At 42.8% G+C, this 20,427-nt stretch overlaps 1 protein-coding gene across 1 annotated transcript in view; it reads right to left on the bottom strand.

Moving 5' to 3' along the window:
* AGBL1 (AGBL carboxypeptidase 1) overlaps positions 1 to 20,427 on the bottom strand; it is a 326,572-nt gene that overhangs the window by 143,471 nt on the left and 162,674 nt on the right. Inside the window, exons 19-21 of the mRNA XM_072981877.2 lie at positions 16,861 to 16,990; positions 8,535 to 8,666; positions 2,056 to 2,232 (exon numbers count right to left, since the gene is read on the bottom strand). Of these exons, the coding sequence (XP_072837978.2) occupies positions 2,056 to 2,232; positions 8,535 to 8,666; positions 16,861 to 16,990 (439 nt within the window). The remainder of the gene's footprint in view (positions 1 to 2,055; positions 2,233 to 8,534; positions 8,667 to 16,860; positions 16,991 to 20,427) is intronic.

The raw sequence follows: 20,427 nt of genomic DNA, 5'->3' as shown, positions 1-20,427 counted from the left end.
AGAAGAGGCTCCGTTGGCAGCAACGGAGGACAGTATTCTCATCAGCTTAAAAAGGAAGATTCCTTGGCTTTCCTGAGCAATGCAATGGATTAAACAGTTGAAATCTGTTGGAAGACCAACTGCGAGGTGAATTGACTTGCGTTTGTAAGAACTGAGCAGGGCTGTTCATGATAACACATTCTGGAGATTATTCCTTCCTAGGGCCGTCGTACATTGGAGGTGACTTGACAGAACATAATCAGAACAAATTATAGAAGAATAACCATTTTCTTGGGATTAAGAGCCAGCCGTCCTAGCCTATACCCTACTGCATGCTAAGGAAAGTATTGATCAATGTCTACCAGTGTTCGAAAGCTTCTTATTGAAACCTGTGCAATTTAATGAGACCAATGAATAAAATACATTTGCAAGGACTGAGATTTGCCCTTCCGAAGGTTGGAGATTGAGTTCTTAATTAAATTACAAGCTCTTCTTGTCAATAGAACCAACAAAACATGCCCTCTTTTTTGGAACTGGTTCTTGTCTGCTTTGCACAAGGTTTTGCGCCCGGGTCTTCAAAAGAACCAGCTAGACTTCCCCAGAACTTGGCTCGTACCTTTTAAAGCACAATGAATCACAATCCTTTCAAAAGGGCAGCAACTTGACCATTCATTCAATTACGGTTCTGTTTTATCAGGAGTAAAGTTGGGAGAGTCTCTGCTTTAAGAATCTCAATATTGGAGCACGTTTTCAGTCTTCCCACTATAAACTGCTGATGAAATATACAGGAATATCCAGAGCTCCGCTCAGCTGGGAGACAGAGTTCTCTGAACATTTTGCATCCTTTTGCATGGATTCTTAAGGGGAATGGGAGGGCAGCTGTTTGCAGAGGGAGAAGAAGAAATAAAACTGCCACAGGAAGGCAAAAAGAAAAGGGAGTGTTAGCCAAGCTGCCTAGTGCACTGGACAATTTTGTTGTTTGTTGTTTAGTTGTTAAGTCATGTCCGACTCTTTGTGACCCCATGGACCAGAGCACGCCAGGCCCTCCTGTCTTCCACTACCTCCCGGAGTTGGGTCAAATTTATGTTGGTAGCTTTGATGACAGTGTCCAACCATCTTGTCCTCTGTCGTCCCCTTGTCCTCTTGCCCTCACACTTTCCCAACATCAGGGTCTTTTCCAGAGAGCCTTCTCTTCTCATGAGATGGCCGAAGTACTGGAGCCTCCACTTCAGGATCTGTCCTTCCAGTGAGCGCTCAGGGTTGATTTCTTTCAAAATGGATAGGTTTGAACTCCTTGCAGTCCAGGGGACTCTCGAGAGTCTCCTCCAGCACCACAATTCAAAAGCATCAATTATTCGGCGGTCAGCTTTCTTTATGATCCAGCTCTCACTTCCATACATCACTACAGGGAAAACCACAGCTTTGACTATTCAAACTTTTGTTGGCAAGGTGATGTCTCTGCTTTTTAAGATGCTGTCGAGGTTTGTCATCACTTTCCTCCCAAGAAGCAGGCGTCTTTTAATTTCGTGGCTGCCGTCACCATCTGCAGTGATCATGGGCAATACATTTGCTCTATTCCTCTCCATTCACAGTATGATGGGCTTTTTTGCCTTTAAAGAAACTGACACATCCTTTTGACTAATCTACAGCCCTGTTCTAGGCTGCCAGAAAGAAGAACAAGTGGGTCCTCTAACAAAACAATCCCAAACTATCTCTGGAGGCAAAAATGGTGAAGCTATTTTGGGCGCAACACGAGAAGGCAGGATTCTCTGGGAAAGGTAGAAAGCAACAGGAAAAGAGGAAGAACATGAGACAGACTAACTCCCTAAAAGAGACCATAAGCCTGAGTCTACAATTGCTGAGCAGGGCTATTGAGGACGGGACAATTTGGAGTTTGCTCATTCATAGGGTTTCCATAAGTCAGAGATGACTTGATGGCAGATGGCGACAACTCCTACCACCACTTTCAAATATTTATTTTAGATACTTCAAACAGAGGAGTTTGCTTTCATTCATTCATTCATTCATTCATTCATTCATTCATTCATTCATTCATTCATTCATTCGTCACTGTACCTTGTAGAGGCCGTGGCTGCAACCACAGTAGGTACTTTCCATGGTGTAGCTCCTCAGAACTCCGATTTCTCGCCAAACCACGACTCGTGCTGTAGACTCACGTGACTTCTCCACCAAAAAGCTGCAGCCGCTAATGAGAAATGCCGGAGCCACTTTGTCTAAGATTTTTGGCAGAGTCTGCAACGAACAAAATAAATTCACCCTTAGCCAAAAGAAAAAGAGTATACATTGCATTTCTGCATTCATTCATCCATCCATCCATCTGTCTTATCCATCCATCTAATCATGTAGGAGGTTTTTTTAAAAAAATTAAGCAGTTTGGAATTATTCTTTATTTAGCTTTGATACCCCCTCTCTCCAATTATAACATTAAAACCCTGTTGAATTAAGAAGCAATTTTTATACACATTGGTAAAAACTTGACAGCCCCAATCTAGGAAAAACCCTTCCATCAGCAGTCGGTCAATTGCTGAAAGGCAATCTAAATGAAAGTTTTTTTTCACGCCCATGAAAAGACAGGGAAGTGGGGGTGGGAGAATGCCTATCTTTGTCAAGGAAGCTCCTGAGGGGCAGCCATCAAAAAGGCTCTGTCTCACATCATCACCAACACAGCATTAAGGGTGGCAAGTCTGCTGGTCTCTGGGTGCAAGGCCAGAGGTTGGGTGTTCAAATCCCCACTATGGCTCCTTGAGAGAGAGGCTGGATTCGATCATCCATAGGGTTTCTTCCAGCTCTGCATTTCTAATGATGATGATGATGATTCCAGGTCCCAACGCCATCTCCATAACGAACCCATCCACTACACTGCTGTTAGAGAATCTGTCTAGCTTTCTTCAACGTTTGACTTTTTAAAACTTTCACTGAGTTCTAACCAAAATATTTCATTCTCCAAGAAGGAATTGAAACTGAATTTCTAGCCATCTGGATCTGGTAAATTCAGGAAGGGGAGCTAATTCCCAGCACAGAAAGGATCACAGGGCACCTGCCTATTCTGGGTGTGTGGAAGACAAGATGCCTTCAAGAAACAAGGGCATCATCCAGTGCTCATGCAAGCTTTCTCATTATCAAAGGCAAGGAGAGATGAAAGATGCCACTGCTTCCGGCCACCACCTGCAGAATTCTCCAGAAATGTGTATGGAGGTGGGTGGGGAGGAGCGTGGCTAGGCTTGTCTTGGCCACACCACACGAACAAATGCCCGTGGCCATCCCTCCCCATATTACTTTATTCATAACAGAGCACTGCACAATTTAAAATTATGGATATGGATGACATATAGATAAAAATAAAACAAATTAAGGTGTTAGTATAGGTAAAATAAAATAAAATAATTAAATTAAATTAAAATGTTAACATAGATACAATTTAAAACAAATTAAAATGTTAATATAGATTAAAATAAAATAAAATTTAAAGCAAATTAAAATGCTAAGATAATTAGACTGATTGTGACCAGAAGCTGTCTACGTCAATCACATTCTCTTGGCCCTTTCCTAGATCTTTTTTTGTACATATGGTGGGGCACAAGTTGCATGCAAACAAGTGCTGCCTTGATTGAATTTCTCTACAGTCACAGAAAATTTGTCCTCTATCCAAGCAGCTACATTTCACTTGATGATTCTTTGATATTCCTGTTTTGCTTTGAAGTCTGTTAAGTGCCTTCCTGGTGGTCCAGCTAGGATCTTGTCCTTGTGGGAGACCCCTTGTCAACATCGATCCATTCAGTAAGGTGTGCTATTTCGGGCCTCCAAAGGTTTAGTCTAGCTTCTCCTGGTCTGATGGCTACGTTTGAAGATCTTTGGGGCCAAGATGTTCTTGATGTACCTGGCTGAGAAGTAGACAGTCTGCAAAGACATTGGGGGGGGGGTTGGCATCAGGGGAGAAAAGGCCCTCCTCGTCCCCCGAGAAGCAGCCAGGCCAGGAAGATGGCCGGGTGGTGTCAGAGAGAAAGAGGCCCCTGGCAAGGGAGACCTCAGGCAGCACAGAATGGGTGGTGGCAGCAATTCTACCATCAGATCACCCTCATTGTCCTCTGCCTGCTTTATGTACCTGAAAGACGTGGAGAGCTTGACAGCTTGAACATAGATTTTTGTTCATTTCCAGGTGTGCTCATAAAGCTATCCCCCCCAAGATGGACAGCTGTGTATTTTACTTCACAGGGTTTTAGTGAGGCTCTGCTTTCCTGGAGGGCGCCTCTGAGATAGGACCATCATGTCTCCTAACCATACAGGAGGATAGTTGACTTTGCCCTCGGCTTGTGGGTACGCCAAGAGCATCAGGCGGCTCGCTGTGAGACACACAGCGCGAGGTAAAGCTTTGATCTGAGCCACAGGGGTTTCCTTATGCTCTTATATCCTTAATTTTGTGTATGGGGGTGGTGTTATCTTGGTATCTATTTTAATTTAAGTTAATAATTTGTCCTTTCCAAGGGACTTGCATTAACCAGAACACAATAATTCTTGCACTCGTCTGCGAATTGGGTGGTGCTCTGCTCCATTTTAAAAAAATCTGTACAAAAATCAAACGCACTGGGGAACTGACACACTCAAATGAGCAAGGAGCACATACAGTACCACAAACGGGGAAAATTGTTAAAAAACGGCACATGCATAAGACAATGCAAATGACAGTATATACAGAACAGTGTAGGGACACCCCCACCCCCACATACAAATGGGCATGAAAAGAGGACAAAAGAAACTCATGCTTCAAGAAAAAAAAAATGCAAGCATTTAAGAGACAGTGAAAAAAGCCACTTTTGCCCCCCTGTAAATTGTGCCAGCCAATAAAGAGCAAGAGAGACTGTCCAAAATACTAGCTATTCTGCTTTTCATACCAATCGCAGCTGAAAATCCATTGTGTCCTTCTAATCTCTGTGTTTTCCTCTCAGATTTTAAAAAAGAAAAACAGAGCAAGAAAAACTGCAAGACTTTATACACAAAATATTCCACTGGAGAAAATGGGTATGATGTCCATTAAATGAGGACTGAACTACGCACCTTCTGGGTAGTTGGGCTTTTTTTTAACCTGAGCAAATGACGCCACCTACGGTTATGAAAGTGAACAGAAGTATTTTACGAATTCTGTAGCTTTCACATTTTTCCCCCCCTCATTGGCCAACGGATTCTGATATCCATGACATTTTCTCCCTACTCGTAATGTTACTGGCTGATGCGAGGAAACTCTAGCCACTGCTAAGGGTGTAAAGAACATGGTTTAGATGATTATTTCCTGTAGCCTTTGGCAGTCTTGGTTTGACAAGACTCCTTGATGAGATTTTCAACAGTCACAAGAACCATCTCTTCCAAAAGATTGCAAGACAAGAAATGCTTCCCGCCCCTTGTAAATTTCTCCATAAATTGCACAAATCCCCTGCATAAAATCTCTGCTTTTCTCCTTTGATAACAAAAAAACACAGAGAGAGAGAGAGAGAGAGGTACGGATACAGTGTAGTGGCTTGGGGTTTAAAAAGACACACTTCCTTATCCTTAAAAGCTGCCATAACGCAGTAGCAACCATTATTCTGTGCAAACTGTATTAATTTTGCACAGTTTTGCTTCATTTCCTTAAAGAAGTCTTCTTCTCATCTTTTTTTCTCTCTCTTGTTGACCACACAACAATATAACTCTCCCTCTGTTTGCAAGGAGTCGCTCTCACATGGAAGGACAAAGACTGGTAAGGAATCTCATCCCCACTCAATGGTTACGAGAAACATATATGGATCAGGATGCAACACTCACCATTTAAAACTGACAGTGGGAAACAAGGTTTTTTTTTTTTCAAAATTAAGAGGATAGGTTGAGTATCCTTCCTGTCTGCCTCCTTCTCGCACACATGGATTTTAGCAGATGTACATCACAAAGATGTAGAGATTGTCACTCAAACAGAAAAGCATAAGAGACCAGCCTTATATCTCTCCCCCCAGGTAAGTTTCACGAACCTCCCCTTCCATCACCCATCATTCTATACGAGTATGCTCTGCTTCATGGTCCCAAGCATAAGTTGCTGGTTGACCCCAAGTTCTCATGATGCCATTCAAAAAAGAAAAAAAAGCTGGATGGAAGAGATTGAGCATCAATGGATGTAGATTTCCATTAGATGAGAGTTGGGGTTGGCTGAGAACTGTCTCCACGCTTTTGGCACGTGGTATGATTCCCTCGGTTGACATGCTCTCTGTGTATGTGTATCCCATACACATTCACACATGTACAAACGAAAATAAGATCCAGTCCAAATTTACTGTGAAGGTCTCAACGTCCTCCTGCTGTCCATGTCCAACTCTTTCCAAAGGCTTTGGAGCGGGGGAAGAAAACTATAGGCAGATTCCCCAGTTGCATTTATCTCCTTAAGACAATAGAAACTGTCTTTATAATCAACCTTTATTATTTTAATTAAATACAAATGCTGGCAGGTAAGTGGAACACAAGTGTGTGCAATGCTCATTTATAAACATTAGGAAATAGGAATTTAATATTCTGTTTGTTCTAACTGTGTTTCTCGGGTCTCAAGCTAATGGTTGTTTCCTCTCTGTTTATTTTCTCATTAATTTCCTTTTAATTGTACATTTCCAAAAAACCAACAACAACGGAGAGATCCGTTTGTACCCATGTGCTGAACTCTTGGTTAGGGGAAAGAAAACCCGTTCCCTTTGTCTCAGATATTAGACAAGGAAACCACTAAATATTTGAAAGGTTGTCCTACGGAGGAGGTGCGGGATCTGTCCTCCATCATCCTAGAGTGCAGGACAAGCAACAATTGAGCTCAAGCTACAAGACGTCAGATTTAGGCTGAAGATCGGGAAAAACTTCTTAACTGTTAGAGCAGTATGACAATGGAGGTGGTGAGTGCTCCAACGCTGGAGGCCTTCAAGAGAAATTTAGACAATCAGACCTGCTTTGATTTGGATTCCTGCCTTGAGCAGCGGGTTGGGCTTGAAGGCCTTCCAACTCAAACATTCTATGATTTTATGATTCTAAAGCTGTTCAACTTTTCATCCCTTTTAGCTTTCAAAGTTGAGGTATGAGAAACCAAACATCCTCAAGTTTAGGACAGATTGCAGTCAATTTCCTTCTCATATAAGGGAGGACTCATATGATCCTCTTTTGGGCAGTATTTCAGTCTTCACAGGCTCCTGTATTAAAATCACTGAAGGAGACACTTTAATGATAGGAGGTACACTCACCACCCCTCATATATTTTGCAAAGTGCAAAATATAGACAGCCACTGGTGTATTTCCAAAAGATTCATGATCCAGTGAGGATTTCAGATCTCCCCTGCCTTGCCGGTTCACTGGTGTTACTTTCTGCTTGATAACCAGAAGTTCAACACCAGGCTAATTTGCATTCTGGTGGACCAGACCTGATACTGGGAGTGAACTGCATGATGAAAAGGCTAATATGTCTTGTTTTCATTCTGTGCTAACAATGGCATGTGATTTGACCCTCATTCTCATGCAAGAAGCAAGAGATTTTGAGGGAGATAGAAAAAAATTCAAGGGACTGCCTCATTCAACTGGTGATATCTATCCTGTCCAGAGACGAATATAAACATTCAATTTCTTGTTCTTCTTGATTTAGTCTGCCTTGATGCAACAAGAAAACTCAATGAAGAATAGTTGAGTCTCAGACTCTTTAGCTCCTACAGAAAGCGAGACTTAAATTTTTTTCCCTTTCCAAATCTCTAATTTGCAGCTCATGTCTCCAGAGTCATTCAAAAGGCAAACTGAAAGCACCCAGTAAGCCTGGGAGGATGGGTTGAGTGCTCAGGAAGATACAAACAAACAACCCAGTGCTTCCAATGTGTAAAGAAAGCAGCAGGCACCCTACATTCGGACAATTTGCACAATCGCCAAAAATTGGGTAATTTGGGAAACAAATGCAATATTTGTGCTGGAAAGGGGCAGTTTTGGGGGCAAAACATCTCTCTCAACAAGAACTCTGTGGAAATCATGAGAAAAAATCCATGGAAGGAGAAAACAATTTCAGTTCCTCCTCCTCACTTGCAAGGGGATGCCAAATACGAACATGCATGTTTAACCTCAATTAGAATCTCAGCCAACGTGAGATTTCCTTACAGCCCTAATCCTTACCTCCTAATGGGAATGTTCCTGTTTGTACTTCCTGCTAGTCAAGACCTTTTAAAGGACATTCTAAATCATGAAGGGCTCAAGCATGCCATTTCCTCTCTCCCACTCGTTTCACTTTTCTACTGGCTTTTTGTTTTCCATTTCCCGATGACACCTAATATTCTGCTCCTATTATGAATGCAGTCTTTAGAGTTCCTCCAACATGTTGATACATCTCTTCTGTTTCTTAATGACATGTTTTGATTCCAATTTTTTTTTCCTTTTTTGTTAGCAGTGCCCGCCACCTGAATTTGTAATTGAAGGGATTTATTCTGCATCTCGAGCAAGGACAAGCGAGACAATTCCTTTGAGAGTTTTTGGGGGCAGGAGTAGGTGATAGAAGACACACGGCTTACCCTGTAACCAACATCCTCTGTGACAACGGTGGTGTCAACTGTGTGTCCTGCCTGCCATAAGGTCTCCTTTATGCTACATCCGTACAGGAACACGTTCTTCCGCTGGGAATGGCCGTGGTAGTCACAAAACACCTGGAGAGGCGACAAAAGGAGGCATTGTTTCACAGGAGAAGGTTGAGCAGTTGCTAAGGAACTGCCGCATTCTGCCCAGGGGAACTGCTATTCAAAAAATCCAGAAACAGTCACTTTCCTGCTCACCCGTGTAGAATAATAATCACAATAATCTTAGAACTGCAGAGCTGGAAGAGAACTTGATGGATCATCAAGTCCATCTCCGGTCAGGGAGACAGCGTGGGGGAATCGAACTGCCAACCTCTGGCTCTGCAGCCACATATCTAATCCACTGAGCTATCCAGCAGTTCCTCCAGGTGACCATGTATGGAACCTAAGAGATAAGTTTTTATTGAGGTTGTTGAGGCTAGTTAAGAATATAGAGATTGCCAACAATCATTCCTTCTAGGGTGGCTGAGTTCTAGAAAGTGGTGATGTGGCTGTTGTATGTACACACACACACACACACACACACACACACACACACACACGCACGCACGCACGCGCACACACACACACACACACATTAGAGTTGCTCAGATCTTGCCAGCCAGTCATGACAAGGTTTTATAGTTACAAATGCCCAGATACAAAAACAGATACATAGAATGGATCATTTAACCTGAATAGGACTCATATCATCTGCTTCCACAGAAAAGTTTTAATTGTTACCCCTTAAAAAGCAGGCTATTGTGACTCTAAAACAAGCAGGTGGGGAAGGAGTAAAATTATTATACACTCTGAATTTAGAAGTGGTGCTCTCCTATGTGGGAAAAGATGTCGACTTGTCATAAGGCAGATTTTTCCTCAGTTTCATATCTTGCATTCAGTGTGACTTGTGATTGGTCATTGGAAGGCAAATTTGGGCATAATTTGCAAATCTGATCACTGAAGGATGTACCTCTAAAGAAAACCCATTGTCGGGAGCAAAAGAGGTTAATTGATTTAGCTTGATTTTGTCCAGATACCCATAGCTGCACTATTAAATTTCTTTGGTAACACACTGTAAATTATTATTTCCATTTCTGTGTATATTCCTGTGGCTCTTTCAAACTAGACACACACTGCAAAATGGATACCGCTTTTTAAAGCAATTTCCCCCCTTTAATCAAGCATTTTTACAACTGTTTTCCAGATATATGCATTTTTGTATATACTGCTTGGGACACAATTGATCCTGAGCAATTGATACTAAACAATTTCAAACTTATCCAATTGCATGCAGTTGAGCGCTCAATGTGGAGTTGACTGATGGGGCAAGGCTGTATTATTTCAAGGGGAACCTGCACACAGGCGTTGTAGAAGTTGCAGAAGTTCACCTACTCTCATAAGGACTATCAGGTGGGACTTCAAATAATTGTGGAGTCAGTAGTTCATAGCCATTTTCAGGGCTTATTTAGACAGATACAAATCTGGATTTTTTTTTATCATTTTAACTGCCTTGGCTTCCCCCAAAGAATTTCAGAAACTGTAGTTTCATGAAGCTTTGGAAAATTCTGTGGGTTCAGACCCCTTCTGGGGTTACCCAGTGTAGCGTAGTGGGGTAGAGTGATAGACTAGGACTCCAATCCCTGCTAAGGTGGGGAAAGTCACTGTGGGACTGGAATTGGTAAAACCACTCCTTAAATATCTCTCTTACCTTGAAAGCCCTATTAGGGTCACTGGTATGTCAGTTCCAACTTGACGGCACAGAACAGCAGAGGCACAAACAACAACAACAACAACAACAACAACAACAACAACAACAACAACAACAACAACAACAACAACAACAACAACAACAACAACACCCCTTCTCACAATCAAAGTTCCCCAAATCTCCAGGAAACAGGGGGGTGATCCATTTAATTCTGGAGCGCAGTTGCAACCTCAGAAGAGAAGTTCCACCTAACCAATGCTGAGATCTCAAGGGAGTTTCCTTGCTTCTTTCCACTTTCAAACTTTCACCTGCCTTCTTCACAAGGACCAAAACCTGCACTTTATACAGCAATTGTGCACAACTCGGTTTTCTTCAAACTCGAAGCTTCTACTGTGCAATTTGAGGGAATGCATAAGCATGCCATTATGGGAACTGTCCCTGTTCATTGTGTACATCTCAGAGAAAGAAAGAACAGAACAGGATCAGCCTTCATGGAAAATAATTCTGTTTTCTCCTCATCTAACAGATCAGGCCAATCTGGCTGCTGAGCTTCTATGGCTGTCTGCAGATGCTCTCCTTCATCAAGACCAGATACCAATTGTGTTTATAAGCAATCGATGATCCCAATCAGATGGAAACATCAGACTTTATAGCACAAGAGGCAAATATTGACTTGGGCCTTTGGAGAACAATCCGTTGTCTTGTTTGGTGAGATGGGAAGTCAATACCTCTTGGTGTTCCCTAACTGCTTCACATTTTCACTAGGATTCAGGATTCCTCTAAATTAGGAACATACGGCATATATTTTTATGGGACCAGACACCAATGTTCCCCAAAAGATGAAACATTCCTTAATGAAATGATCGGATTAATCAGTAGACCATCTACAGGAAGGATGGATCCAGGCCTTGAAGGTTCAAAGAAGGAGAGAAGGAGAGATTTTTCCCTGGACTATCTTAAGTTGTCTGTGCTTTTCTTAAACAATAATGTTATAACTTTGAGTTCTCTACCTTTCCTTTCCTTTTTGAAATGAGCGCTATCTATTGACAGGTAGTCCCATTGAGTCCCTTCCAACTCTGCAGTTCTATGATGATGTTAATGCTGCTGCTGTCGCCGGTGATGATGACGATGATAAAGGGGCTTCCAAGGAGGCAAGAACTTGTCCGCAATTAGACCCAGATCTGACCCAGCAGGTATCTTTCATTTTCCAGCCAGCCACTTAGGCAGAATGGCCAGCTCTTAAAAATCAGACCCTCTCCCTCCCCTCGAGTCGCCCATATATTCCCTGGCAGTGGCACCACTTTTGTGCTTTGCTAAGTCAAGCTTCTGCAAGGTGTTCAATTACCCACCATCCATCCCGCCAGGACCGTTGAGTCTGGCATTCAAGAAAGGGGCAGCAAGGGGAGGTCAGCCTTTCCTAACTCTGATATTTCAGCCAAGCATGAAAACAGTTCTTTAACTTCCAGTCACACTTCACTTTCTAACCACATGTGGAATATTTCTTTTTTCCCCCTTTCCTCTCTCAAAATTGAAAGAGATTTCATCGCCTCGGTCCCATTTTCAGCTGGAATGCCCAGCTCCACTGGGTATCAATTACGTGCCAATTTAGCACACTCTTAACAACTGAAAGGATTATACATTATCCACCTGAAATATAACTTTCACATTAAGGAAATGCTCAGGGAAGATCAGCAGGTCCGACCGCAGGACCGTCTCAGCTTCCCCAATATATATATATATTTCCTGCAAATTAGTGTAAATGAATCCTAAATGACAGGGCAGTTATTAGCTTGCCGAGAGATGCTGTCCCACTAAACAGGGATGTTGGCAAGTCTGAAACGCAAGTTCCAAGTCTTTGGTACCAAATCTTGAGTTTTGAATCCCAAGTTCAAATCTCTATTAAAAACATGCTTTTTTCCCCTCTGGAAAAAAAAGAGAGGGGTGGTGGGTTCTGAGTTATGAGTCTGAGCCATTGAGAAAACAGTCAAGTTGGGTCTGAGTCAAGTGCTACTTAAGTCCAACTTGACAGTGAGTCCCACTGCTTAAATCCCCATCCCTGCCACTAGTCCTTGCTAGATGATCCCCACCCCCCAAAAAAACATTTTCCAGGGGAGATTCAGCAGAATTCCCAAACTGATGTGAAAATAGGAACAAATTTGTGCTTGGAGATGTTTTGGAAAATGTAGAGTAAGTCAGCCCTATTCGGACTTTACTCACATAAGTCCTATTCGGACTTTACTCACCAGTTCTCCCCAGCCGACGAGCAGGGAGTGTGCACAGCATTTTCTCTCTTTATCATTCCTTTCTGCACATGAAGAAAAACCTTCAGAGAGAGAAAGGCTCCTACCCATAAGTAGGTTCTCTGTACAACTGAGAAACTGAGTTTTCCAGGGTATTTGCTCATGTGGAGAGCCTTCATGCAAGTAGAAACCTCTCCTCTGCAGGAATATTATTTTCCATGTAGAGAGAGCAATGACATGCTTGCATGCTGGAGAGAACGGAATAAGTAATGCTTGAATAGGGCCATATTTCTAAGCTAAAGAGCATAGTCTTTGTCATCTTCCTGAGTTTTTTTTCCTTCTGTCTTTATTTCTAAGGGACGTGGTGGCACTGCAGGCAGAGGCCTGTGCTGGGTCAGAAGACCAGCAGTCGTAAGATCGAATCCACGCAACGGAGTGAGCTCCCATCGCTTGTCCCAGCTCCCGCCAACCTAGCGGTTCGAAAGCATGCAAATGCAAGTAGATCAATAGGGACCACCTCGGTGGGAAGGTAACAGCGTTCCGTGTCTAAGTCGCAATGGCCATGTGACCACGGAAGATTGTCTTCAGACAAACGCTGGCTCTATGGCTTGGAAACGGGGATGAGCAGCGCCCCCTAGAGTTGAACACGACTGGACAAAAATTGTCAAGGGGAACCTTTACCTTTACCTTTATTTCTAGCCTGTGAATGACAGGTTTAATGCAATGGATCTATGTGGCTGTTGATCCCTCCTGCAGTTGAGTAGCAGCTCTTTGCTATGCCCCTTGGTTGACCCAGAAACATGCAAATACCTCTCGTGCGGTTGGTACCTACAAATTCACCTGAAATCAGCAGATATGCCCCCAAAAAAAAGCCTACAGAGAGCCTGATAGGGAAAAATGCCATTTGACCCACTCTCAACAGGAAGCAAGGCATATCACAGGGCTTAAGTATTGCTTGTTGATTTTTTGAGATCATACAAAGCAAAATATGGGAACTTTAGACCCTATTCTTTTCATCTCTAGCTCCAGCATTTGAGGACAGTATTTGGGAGAAGAACTCTATGTGCTTCAGGTACTCCCTAAGACACCACATTTCTGCAGGTCCATTAGGTCAGTGGTTCCCAACCTTGGGCCTCCAGATGTTCTTGGATGTCAACTCCCAGAAATCCTGGCCAGCAGAGATGGTGGTGAAGGTTTCTGGGAGTTCATAGTCCAAGAACATCTGGGTTACCCAAGGTTGGGGACCACTGCATTAGGGGATGTTCATCCTTCGCCACTATCCCAGCAAGACTCAGCAGACAGATTTGAACATTTTTTGCAAATGAAACAGAGGAGCCCATCTGGTCTCTTGTCTCAGGTAACAAAATCTTAGACCAATGCTTCATAGGAACCGGGAATAAACCATGTACGTATACTGGTCTGCAAATGTTATTCTTTTCTGAAAGACAATGCCCTCAGAACCTGTCACTATAGACTTTATAGAAAGTCCTTGAAGTCTTCTTTCCTTCCTTGAGATAAATGACCACAGAACACAAGCTTTGGGGGAAGCTTTCAGTCTTCTACTCCTTTCCCCTTTTTTCACCCTTTAAGTGGCCGCTCCTTCTTTGAAGAAGAAGCAAAAGTTCTTCACAAGTCTGTGGGACAAACAGACTAAAAGTACTTCACTGAAATAATTTGGTTTGGGTTGAACTCAGCTCTACCGGGTCTTTGGAAAAAAAGTGTGCTTGCTTCCAAAGAAAGTAGAAAGGCAGGGAAGAGGATGGATAAGAGGGTTGAGTGTGTATTAACTAAAATCAATGAAACATTCAAAGGCCAGGAATATGCAGCCTGTCATGTTCTGAAGGCCAAGAAACAGAGACAAAGGAATCAATAGCCAAAGCAAAAGCAAAGTTTACAATTGCTTGCGTCGTGCTCCAGGTGAAGAGACACAGCCCTATCTCCTTTAGAAGTGAAGACACGCGATTAAATAGGGCTATAGGTCCTTATATTTGCCAACGGATTTGCTACCTTTCAAAACTGTCTTAATCAAGGTTCATAGAAAGGCTTAACCAGTTCTCACGGCAGCAAGTAACTTGTGTGTAAATTGTACTAGAGGCGTACTTGGGGAAGGGTGGGAAACACAGAAGGGAGGAAAAATAGCAAATGAGGGTTGAAGTCAGAGAAATATGTACTCCCTCACAAGTGATCTTGTGCCTGTCGCACATGTAATTTCCTTAGAGAGAAAAGTCTGAGCAAACACACTTGCAAATTAAGCCCACGTTTGCCTTCCAGTGGCCAATCACAAAACACAGGACGCTAAATGAAAATGTGGTAGGTCAGGATCATCATATGCTATGACAAACAGAACTCTTTCATCATGGGCACAGTCCTTGTGGTGATGAAAAACAAGCACACTGTATCATATCATCAGACCACTGAAGTCTGTTCTGAACCTTGCCAATTCAAAGATGTTTTGAGCTGACCTTCATAACAGTTGGATGATGTCTGAGCTGGCTGAACCTAGTCAGAAAATGACTTGTCCATCATGAATCACAACTAACTTTGTTTTATTCTTATTTGGGTTATATCCCAAAGATTCCAAAAACGGAACTGAAGGTGTTGAAAACTAGAGCTTGGGGCATTTTTAAGAGGAACTCATATGATTGCTCACTAACTCTGGGCAATCACGTTGCCATTATCATTAGGGTTGTTCCAGTGGGACAAACAATTTCTTGCATTGCTTGTTATACATTCTTTTCATTATCATTCCCAGTGGGCCAGAAAAACAGTGGGACAAATTCTCCAGCTCCCTGTAGTGGTCAGTCCTGATCTTGGGCCTTGTAAATGTTTAGAAACATACAAAATAAAAGGATGTTTCTCTCGACGTTTAAGACTAAAGAGAGAATGTCATAAACCTTGGAAAAAAATCCTTACCAAAATTCTTTTAAATGGCCATAGTCAGCAGCATTTGAAAGTAATTAGGAACTTTATTTGTTACACCTATAAAGTAACTGTAACTACTTATACCACTTTTACTTGCAATATTTTAACTAATAATTACCAAAAGAGAAACTACTTACAGTTAACTACATTAGTTGTAACTTGCTACTTTCACCTAAAAAAAAATTATAGGAATGTTGGCCCATAATTAATGGTAGTGTAGAAATAGCTCAGTTAATTAGAGATTGGGAGTTCAATTCCTACCTGTGCCTCCTGCAAGTGGAGGCAGCCTGTGTGGACCTGGGCAAACTGCACAGTCCCAGCACGCCAACAGAAGAAGGGAATGATTATCTATCTATCTATCTATCTATCTATCTATCTATCTATCTATCTATCTATCTATCTATCTATCTATCTATCTATCTATCTATCTATCTATCTATCTATCTATCTATCTATCTATCTATCTATTTATTTATTTATTTATTTATTTGATTTTTACCCTGCCCCTCTAGACAACGTCTACTCTCTCTACTTCTCTCTCTACGTAGAAAACCCTGAAGAGGCTGGCTTGATGACATATAATTCCCAATTCCCAATGTGGTATAGTGGATAGAGTGACAGACTAGGACTTTGGAGAACAGGGTTCGAATCCCCACTTGGTCACAGAAATTCACTGGGAGAGTGGAACTGGTAAAACCACTCCTTAAAGGGGAGCCTTTACCTAATATGGAATTAGAGTCAGTGAGATATTAAGGATCTCACTGACTCTAATTCCATATTAGGTAAAGGCTCCCCTTGACAGTTAAGTCCAGTTGTACCCGATTATAGGGACCCAGTGCTCATCCCGGTTTGTAAGCTGAGGAGCCAGTGTTTGTCCATAGACACTTTCCATGGTCATGTAGCCAGCATGACTAGACACAGAACACCATTGCCTTCCCATCAAGGTGGTACCTATTGATTTATTTGCATTTGCATCCTTTCAAAGTGTTAGATTGGCAGGAGCCGGGACAAGTGACAGGAGCTCACCCCATCATGCGGATTTGAACTGCCAACCTCTTGATCGACAGCCCAATGGCCAATACTGAGCCACTAGAGACAGCCAAAAGACAGTCTACAGAATCAAAGATAGTACACAGCTATACAGGGAACAAAGGGCCATAAAATGAGCCACCTAAATTGGAATCCCTTTGAACTGTAACCCACAACACCACCTACAACCCTATTAAGGGTTGCTGTAAGTTGATTCCAACTTGACGGCAAAGAACACAGAGAGAGAGAGAGGAAGAAATAACACAACTCATGATTTGACATCGTAGTTCCCTTCCTCGTCCTCATGAATGTCGTGTTATGGCCACAGAAAAAGACACAGAAGGTTAACAAGTTGACGGCTGAATAACAAATGGCAGAAACTTACCACTGGAGCTCGGCCTTGACTGTCCAGGTAGTACAGAAGACCCTTGGCATGGTAAACGGTGGGTTGGCGCATTGCGTCCGGATTCAGCCATTGTCTGTTCAAGTCGTCCCCACTTAAGGAGCATCGTTGGCTAGAACCACACAAGGAAGAAAAAGAATCTAAAATAAGAAACAATTCGACTTTGTAAGGGAACAACCCTCAAAGAAGGAACAGGGCAGGTTTGACTTATCACACTATTTTTTTTTTTAATTCCTGTTCACTTTCACATTAGATGGGGCTGAACGAAATTGAATCTTCAGAGTTATTTATTTTAGAGGATTCATTTCTGCGCTGTATTCATGATTGCTTTCTTCGCTTGCCGAGGCCTGTGCGGTTGGACTTAACAATGTTAGGGGCAGTCTAATTTTACCAGCAGAGCAATACAAAAGGAAAAACCCTTTATTTTCAAATGCTTTGCTTACATCTATGCAAAAGAGACAGGGAACACAGGTGCTACTTTAAATAACAGATTGTTAGCTGTATAACTGCTGTACAGTGGGCCGACTAATGGCGGCCGTTCCCTGACACGGTCCAGACCTCGAAAAGTCAGCAGCAAAACTCAGTTGAGACACTGGTGGGGAATAAAATAGCAATACATATCTTCTTTTCATTTAGGCTGCAATTCCCTCACAGGACAGTCAATGGGAAGCAGAGCAAAGCCATCGTCCTGACTACAATGGAAAAACAATGGGACGTTTGGTTACTTCACCAGCTTCTCTTGCAAATCCATGTCAGTCAACAATAGGGGTGCCTGGAGATTCAGAAACCAGGGAACGGAGGCTTCTGAGGTCACAGGAACTCACCCTTGTGATGTCACAGAAGTGGGGCAGACAAGGATTTTTTCCCAAGCTTCGTGTTTCTTGTGGCCTCCCATCTACCTTGCTTGTACGGTGTGATAGACCCAACCTCAGCCTACCGAAAAGCCAGAAACAAAGGGGCGAAGGCTAAGGAGGTGGCAGGCAAGGGCAGGCACATAGCATGCCGCTTGCAAGAAAGCAAGTGTGGAGCCACATTTTGTCCCAGCCCTCAGAGGCAACACCTGTAGGGAGCATCAAAAGGAGAAAGCGCCCAGTTCAACACTGCAAGGTCCTTTTACCATCCGGTGACTGAACGCGGAATCTTTGGTACGAAAGCAGTGCAGGCTACCCATGTGTCAGCTAGAAGGGACTGTAGAAGTTGACTGTTGGCCAGCAAAATGAATAAAAAAAATCTAAATCATGGTCTGTTTTTGTAAAATATTAATAGTACGTACCTCGTACCAAGCACAAGCTGGAGACTTTCATAGATTGCCAACAGTATTGAGGATTTTATCTCTCTTGCTACATAAAGCAATTTATTACACACTTCCCAGTTTCCTTTGTTGCTATTACAATGCCTTAATTTAAAACTTGCTCTCTCTCTTTTTAAGAAAAAGTACTCGAGTTATTTCTTTCTGCTGCATCACAAGCTCTCTGTACAGCTCTGCTCCTTTCTCTTGATTTTCTGTCTTGACCCCATAATTTTAATTTCCCCCTCTCCATTCAAAGCTGAACTTTCCCTGTTTCTTGGAGCCATTCAGCTGAGATTTTCTGGTGAGGTATCATTCGTTTTTAAAAAAGGATGCATTTTGCATCCGTTTGGCTCAACCAGTCAGCAATCGCCTTCTTGTCGGTCAATTGTGCCACACATCCTAAGGTTTAAGATGATGCCCCTCTAGTGTGTTCTACAATGTACAAAGTGAAAACATGGGGAAATGAATCCTTTCCCATGCTGCTGAGAGAAGTATGAGTTGTAGTAAAACACACACACACACACACACACACACAAACAGACAGACATTTCTAGTACAAACTGTCATTTAGAACAAGAACTGCATCAAAACGTTACAGATGGAGCCCATCCATTCTGAGTTCTAGTGAACCGCCCAGCCAAACCATGCACCAGTACATTCCATTCTATCCCAGTCCTCATCCTTCTTCAAATTTTCTATCACACAACATGCAAACACATCGGTCTTTTTTGTACCACCATGGCAACCCATCAATTTATTCCTTGCTGAGCTTTTTTGGAGGTGCTCCCCAGTTTCGGAGAGAGATGTAAACTGAACCCTGCTTCATCCTTCCAGATTCACTGGAGAACTTTAAAAACACACACACACACACACACATTCTCCTCATGGAAAAAGGTGAGTTTTGCCATTGGTCTCCCAAAGAATATGTGCATTTCTGAGACCGTTTCCTTTTTCTTCCATTCCACCATTATGAAAAACCTAAAGTCGTGATAACGCCTGTGTTGTTCTTCTGTGTCGTTTTAAAAATTAGAAGCATTTTGGTGGTTTGTTTACACCCCTTTGGGCAACCGGCCTGATCTTCCAAGCTCAGTCTGTTTTGGTACTCGTTTTGTTCATGAAGAGAAAGATGCTAGAGGCATCTTGGACAAAACTGCAGAAACCACTGCGAGGGGAAAAAATGGCTCCCATCCATGCACAGGATGGAATCAAGAACGCTCACTACAAGATGGAGAATCCATGACAGGTTCTCTCAGCATGTCCAGATAACCAGCCTCAACCATAAATGATATACTGGAAAGATTTCTCCACAACCTTAGTTGAAGGTTTTTGGAAAAGGTGGTTCCTGATAAGGTCTATCCTGATAATGTTTCACTTTTGTGCATGGATGGTGGTCCTATACAACAGTGGTCCCCAACCTTGGGCCTCCAGATGTTCTTGGACTTCAACTCCCAGAAATCTTGGCCAGCAGAGGTGGTGGTGAAGGCTTCTGGGAGTTGTAGTCCAAGAACATCTGGAGGCCTAAGGTTGGGGACCACTGCCATACAAGACATGTCCCTTTACAGAAAGAAACCCCAATCAACATAGAACAGGGGTTCCCAACCACAGCTTCCCAGATGGTCTTGGACTAAAATTCCCAGAAGCCTTCATCACTAGCTGTGCTGGCCAAGATGTCTGGGAGTTGTAGTCCAAGACCATCTGGGGACCATGGAACCACCAGCATGCAAGATTGGATTGGGAACTGTGCCCACGGGTAGAGGATGGCAGTTGGAAAAGAAGGCAGGGAGGAGTGGCATTGGGAACAAACTCTCGCCACAGTGCAAAAAGATAAGGAGAGAAAGAAACAAAGACAAATTCAGATGCAGGCTGAGATAAGAAGACAAAAAAGCAGAAGGCGCAACGTGAAGGAGGAGAGAACGAGCACTGCAGAATCAAAGACAAAAGGAGCAGGAGGGAGTCAGAAGTCACTTCTTAGGGAGAAAATGTGCCTGCCGCTGGGAGATAAAAATGATTCCAAAATCTCCTGCCCATTACAGATAACTAGAAAGACAGGGCCCATCATATCGAGTGAGTGATGTGACGACCGATAATAATAGCACCTGGGGCACAGCCAGCTATAAAAATCTAAAGGGACATATTGTGTTTGATAGCTGGAGAGTGGCTGTGCCATTCACTGCGCATCCTAATAAGAGCGAGGAAGCAACGGCGGCGTCGCTGGGCAAGAATATCTCTAGAAGGGAACAAGATGCCGGCACACTCCA

Source organism: Pogona vitticeps, chromosome 12 (assembly GCF_051106095.1).
Source record: "Pogona vitticeps strain Pit_001003342236 chromosome 12, PviZW2.1, whole genome shotgun sequence".
NCBI classification, from domain to species: Eukaryota; Metazoa; Chordata; class Lepidosauria; order Squamata; family Agamidae; genus Pogona; species Pogona vitticeps.
The sequence above is the reverse complement of the archived record's forward strand: the minus strand, read 5'-3'. Positions and strand labels throughout refer to the sequence as shown.